This window comes from Grammomys surdaster, unplaced genomic scaffold, assembly GCF_004785775.1.
Source record: "Grammomys surdaster isolate TR1022 unplaced genomic scaffold, NIH_TR_1.0 126121, whole genome shotgun sequence".
NCBI classification, from domain to species: domain Eukaryota; kingdom Metazoa; phylum Chordata; class Mammalia; order Rodentia; family Muridae; genus Grammomys; species Grammomys surdaster.
The window spans coordinates 5,391,058-5,397,057 of NW_021620929.1; the positions used below are offsets into that span (position 1 = coordinate 5,391,058).

The 6,000-nt window shown below is 51.9% G+C and overlaps 1 protein-coding gene across 1 annotated transcript in view; it reads right to left on the reverse strand.

The window, feature by feature from the left end:
- The window catches only part of Wwc1 (WW and C2 domain containing 1), a 146,856-nt gene extending 144,971 nt beyond the window's left edge, over nucleotides 1–1,885 (reverse strand). Inside the window, exon 1 of the mRNA XM_028756466.1 lies at nucleotides 1,338–1,885. Coding sequence (XP_028612299.1) covers nucleotides 1,338–1,456 — 119 coding nt within the window. The 5' untranslated portion in view covers nucleotides 1,457–1,885. The remainder of the gene's footprint in view (nucleotides 1–1,337) is intronic.
- Nucleotides 1,886–6,000: the final 4,115 nt, after the last annotated feature.

A 6,000-nucleotide genomic window follows, 5' to 3' on the forward strand; every position in this document is an offset into this window, starting at 1 on the left:
TCAGGCTTGCGTTTTCTATAAACTTTCCAACTTTTGTGTCTCACTAGGTAGTCCTGGCTGGCCTGTCTTTCTAGCTCCTGAGTTCCCATTATTACTCCTTTTCCAAGCACACCATTAATCAGATACAAAGGGAAACTGAGGCCAAAAGACCAAAGCAGCCTGCCTAACACTCTGTAGTATTAATTTTTTCTCTTCCTAATTACATAAAGAAGCCTATTGCTGAGCAAAGAGTAGGAACTCAAGAAATGACGAATGAATGAATGAACTCAAGAGAAAGTGAACTCATTTGCTTTCTGCTTTTTTTTTCTTTCTTTAACCCTCATCTTGCTATACACCCCATTCTGGACTTCTCAGATCCCTTCATCTGAACCCCATAAGATGAAAGGTCGAACAAATTCACCCCGGGTGGCTTCACCAGCACCAAACCCCCAAGGTCACAGACCAGTTGAAAATTCAACATTCCTAGGACAATTTGACCACACATTTTCTCTGCAAAGGACGACTCCCCTCCTCCCAGGGCAGATCTGGGCCAGGTGAGAGTAGCTGAAAGTGGGAAGGAATCTGGGATGATAAGACTCTACCTGCCTCAGTAAAAGCTCAAGCTACAGACACCCCCTCCCCCGAGGTGCCCACCGAGGTCAGAATTGTGGAGCCTCTGGCCCCAGAAGGAAGAAAGGGAGGAGAGGAGGCTAGGGGCAAGGCTTTGCCAGAGGCCTCTCACCTCTATCTGCATCCTAACAGCTTCCAACTTGCTGTGAGATTCCTGGAGAACCAGTCTCCCTCTTTAGCCCTCCCCCGCGCTCCCTCCTCCCCCTCCCACCTCCAGCTTCCCCAGACTTGCTCCAAAGCTTTTCTCCGCAGCCAACGAAGCACCTGTCAAAAAGCTGCTTTCTCCTCGCCAAACAGAATGTCCTTCCTCCAGCAGTCTCCCAGCGACCCGTGGGCTCCCTACTACCCCTCCATGCCAGAACCACCCCCTCTCAGGCCAAGGGAGTCCCCCGGGAAGATTCGCCTCACCTGGCTTAGCCTCTGCCTTCATCCTGGCCAGACCTCGCTTTCTAAAGGGGTCGGGGACCCTGCTAGAGCTTAAGGTCAAAACTCTGGGCAGGTGCCACTAGGGCCTAAGTCCTCCACCTGGGGCTGGCTGCGGGCGGTCCGCTTGGCGTCCGCCCCTCTCTGCAGCTCTCAGGGCAGGAGTATAGCTCAAAGAGAGGTGAGGGTGTGGACGGGGGGCAAACTAAGACCTGTTAAGAGACACGAAGAGTCCCCCTGCACACCAAGGGCAGGTGCGGCCCAGGCGCGGTGCCCGGTCCGGGTCGGAGCACTCCGGGTCCTACCTGTCCCGCGGGTCGATCCAGCTGGTGGTGCGGTTCCTGTGATCTATGTAGTAGACCTTGCCGTCGAAGTCGCGCGCCTCCTCCCAGCCCTCCGGCAGGGGCAACTCCGGCCGGGGCATCTTCCCGAGCCTGGCCCGCGCTCCCCCATGCAGCTCACGGCCGCCACGGGGCTCAGCGGCTCGGGCCGGCCGCTTTGGGTCCAGGCGGCCGCCGAGGCAGCATGATCGGGGAGTGGCGCCCACGGATCGGGGGCCCTAACGGGGGCCGGCCGGAGTGGCGCCTCTGTCCATGCGGCCCTGCGGCCCCAGCCCCGCGCCGTCCGCCTCTCACGCTGCCATGTGCGCCCGCCGCGGCGCCCAGCCGGCCCGAGTACGCGGCCAGCCAGCCGGGAGAGCGGCCCGAGCCGCCGCCTGCCTGTCCCTGCCGCCGCGCGCTGCGCTCCACGCCGCTGCCGCCGCCCGCAGCCACTGCCGGAGCCCCGCCGCGCGCCCCGAGACTTCTGCCTCCGCCAGGTGTGGCTCCGGCGGTGCAGGTAACTGCGCTGCCCCGGAAACGGGAGGCGGAGCGCCGGGCTCCGGGGTTCCCGGGTCTCCTCCCCGCGCCCAGCGCGCCGAGGGCGGGTCCTAGAGCCCGAGACGCGCCCCCTCGTGGGACAGTCCCAATCGCCGACCACCCCTGTTCTGCCCCAGAAGGCTAGGCTCTCTCCACACCGAGTGTCCAGGCTCTTGGCGCATGTGGCCCCAAATCTTGACACACCCTGTTTTCTGTGATTGAAAATCAGGAGTCAGGTAAGAAATGGTTAAGTGAAAACATTCTTGCAAATCGGCGAACATAAGTTTTCCAGGATCTCTCGTCCCTTCCCCCAGCCCTCACACCATCTGTCTTCCTCTTATTCAATTCTCCCCGTGTTGTTTCAACCCTCCCCTCCTTAATTTGCAAATGTAGCTGGCTTTCCTTAGGGTCCCTAAAATTAGGAATGCTATGGATTCCCTAAGAGGACTTCCAGCGGGTGGCAAGGGAGGAGAAGGAAGGACATATTTTGCCAGTCATAGTGAAGTGCACCTGTCTCTCAGCTACTCAAGAGTCTGAGGAAGAATTACTTAAATCCAAAAGTTCCAGGCTGAGTCAAAATAGCAAACATAGGGGGAAAATAAATAAATAAATATAAGGAAGGAAAGAGAGAAAGAACGAGAAAAGAAAAAGCAACCCCTAAAACAAGAAAAAGTAAACGTTTTAAGACACTAACAATACTGGATTAAGGGAAAAAAGAAGATGGAGTCATCCAGCCAAGAATCCTCTGGCTTTGCCCTGCCTGTTCCCTCTTAGGTCTGGTGTTTCCCCCATTGCAAATTAAACTATGCCTGAGGCAGGAAACTGAACTGGGAAAATGAAGTCCAGTGCCTTGTCAGAATCCCTTAATGTGGGGAGTAACCAGTCAACACCCTGTCCTGTGTGGGGATCCCCTGTTTGGGGCTTCAGCTCCTTTCGATAGACAAGGCATTTTAGGGTGGGCTCCCCACGTCTAAGTGCCCTGAGGACCTAGGGGATGAGTGTGTCTTCTCCATTCCATCAATGTTTATGCTTCAAAGCCAGGGATCTCAGATCTCAGGGCGGTCCTCGCCACCCAACGGCTGGAGAGTTAGCCCTTCCTCTAGACTTCCGCTGATGGGCCAAAGCCCTCACAGTTATAAATACTTCTAGCCTACCCCACCCCTTTTTTCCCCTGTGCTGTCAGGGATTAAACCCAGGCATCCGCACTTGTTAGGCAAGCTTCCTCACTGAACTCTTCCCACAGCAAAGCATCCAATTTGTTTTGAGGTTTTTGCCTTGGAGATAGCTCTCTGGCTGGTCTGGAACTCACGGTGTAGATCAAGCTGGCCTTGAACTATGGTCATCTTCCCTTCCTATCTTTGCCTCTCCAGTGTTGAGGTTACAAGTGTGAGGCACCACTTCCAACACGTGCTGACGTAAGCCTTGTGTTTCCATGTATAATCTTCGTGACAAAGCCCTGGGATAGGGTAGTGGATACTTCTACTCATTCTGGAGATAAGGAAGCTGAACTTCAAGATAGCCAGGGATAGGGCTAAAAAGAGACACAAGAATCCTAGCACCACTGAAACTACTGGTCAACCATTAATCCTTCGTTGTATTTACACTGGAGTTCGGAATATGCTTTAGATTCTCCCTATGCAGCCCACGGTAGCCTTGAGCTATCTTCCTGCCTCTCCCTCTGAGGAAAATGTGATAACTTAGAGTTCCTCCAACTTGTTGGGAAAAGCAAAATGAAGTAAGAACAATAAGGGATTAAGCCATCACCAAGGGGTCTACTTGGAGCACCCTGGCTGATGGCCAGCACGCTTTTATAAAGTGTGGCTCAACTGAGCTATTTTCTGCTTAAAAAAAAAAAACACAAACAAGCAAGCAAACAAACACACAAAAACCCCATGTCCTTTCCTTCCTGAAAAGTATGCTTGGCTGCTTATGACAAGTCTAAGTGTGTGTGTGTGTGTGTGTGTACACACACACACCTTATTTTCCAAGCTGCCTAGAAGAGTGTGCTGTACGCCAGATGCCCACCACCTGGCATTTTCCAGTGGCTTGTTCCTCTATACCTATAGACCAGGCCTTGGAACAGGAATTGGTTCCTTAAAGCTTAGGCCTAAGGACCCCAGGTTATCTCTCAGAAGCTACAAGCAGGATGATGTAATCTACAGATGGTGGCCTGCCCCCCTGCAATGCCGGGTGAATCATCTCCAGGCATTCAAAGGCCCAGGGCAAGCATGCCAAAGGTAAAACCTGCTGAGCCTTGTGATAGGTTGAATTGGTTGTTATTCTACAGGTGACTGAACCGCAGGAATCCAACTGAAGACAAGCAGCCTTCCTGGCTTTCCTCTCTGACTTACAAAATGAAGTCAAGAGTACAGATATCTTTGAGGCTGAGCAGAGACTACCGGCCACATGAAGTCTGCTTTTGCATTTACTGTTAGGTAGCTCACCGGTGACAACACCACAGGTGGTCGTGGTCTTTAAATCAGTGTTCACTGCAACAATAAAGAAAGGCCATTTTCCACACACGTCTTAAAAGCTGGGGCAACATTTCAGGGGAATGAGGAGGGGAAATTGAGTGGGGGTGGGGGAAGAGAGAGGGAGGGAGGCTGGAGAGATGCTCACTGGGTAAGAGCTTGTATTACTTTCCAATAGGACATGGCTTCCATTCCCAGCACCCACATCTGGCAGCTCGTAACTGCCTGTATCTCTTGCTCCAAGGGATCTGACACCTCTGGCCTGAAGGTACCAGCAATCGAATGTACATCGACACACAATAAAAAAACAATAGCCGGGCGGTGGTGGCGCACGCCTTTAATCCCAGCACTTGGGAGGCAGAGACAGGCGGATTTCTTAGTTCGAGGCCAGCCTGGTCTACAGAGTGAGTTCCAGGACAGCCAGGACTATGCAGAGAAACCCTGTCTCGAAAAACCAAAAAAAAAAAAAAAACAATAAAGTAAATGTTAGGAGAAATGATGGAGAAACAGAGACAGAGGGAGATAGGGACAGAAAACAGCTATTTCAGAAGTGGTTTCTGGCTGGCATCTGCATGCTTTAAGAGGCTGGAGGCTTGGAGAACCTCTCCTGGGATTTGTCTTCCCACTCTGTGACTATACCTCCCTACCTCATGCTGTCCGACCCACACTGTTTGTTATGTTCTGGGACTGAACCAATAATGTCCTCTTTCTTCAGTCATGCATTACTGAGGTTCATAATCGTGTCCTGGGCTGGTGGTTTCAAGGATGAGAAAATACATTCAAAGCCAGAGAGAAAGTCCGGGTGGAGGAAACTTTGGCAACAGGAGAGTCCAGGCAAAAGACATTTCTAATTTACCTCTTGGTCCTCAGTGCTTAATACAGTGCTGCGAAACAAGCTGCACCAGTCTAAGACAGCCTGCTTATTTTCCAGAAGAGAAACTGTTCCTGTGCCTAATGAGTCTAGCCCATATTCTTACTGGTTCCATAGACTGAGACTCAGAAAGGCAAAACAACTGACTGTCTACTAATAGGGCCCAGATTCCAAGAGTTGGCTATCCAGTGAGGTTTTTTTTTTTTTTTTTTTAGATGAGTTTTCATGTAGCCCAGGCTGGCTTCAAGGAAGACCCTGAATTTCTGATCCTCCTGCCTCTACCTCCTGAATGCTGGGATTACAGGCATGTACCCTTCATTGCTACCTCCTCCTAGATCTTCCTGCAAAACACTCTTTCAACTGAACTCCATCCCCATCTCTCCAGAGGATTTTCACTCTTGCGTTCCCAACAGAGCCAGAGACCTAGAAAAGAGAACCGTCAGGGTCACAGTCTGGGTTGGAAGGAGTAGGGTAGTGTTTCTAGCACAGACCACCTTTGAACTCCTGCTTTTATTTCGTTGTGTGTCAGTTCGGTGTGACGGGGAAAAGCCCTGGATATTTGGGAGGGCAGGTGAAGTCAAGACTATAGCAGGGGCTAAAAGATCTGAATTCCAAGCTGAGGTTATACACACCTCCTCCACCACCACCAGAGCTGTCACCAAGATCCACTTTAGGGGTAGAAGGGAGGGGGGGAGGATGAGGAGAGAGAGAGAGAGAGAGAGAGAGAGAGAGAGAGAGAGAGAGAGAGAGAGAGAGAGAGAGAGAGAGA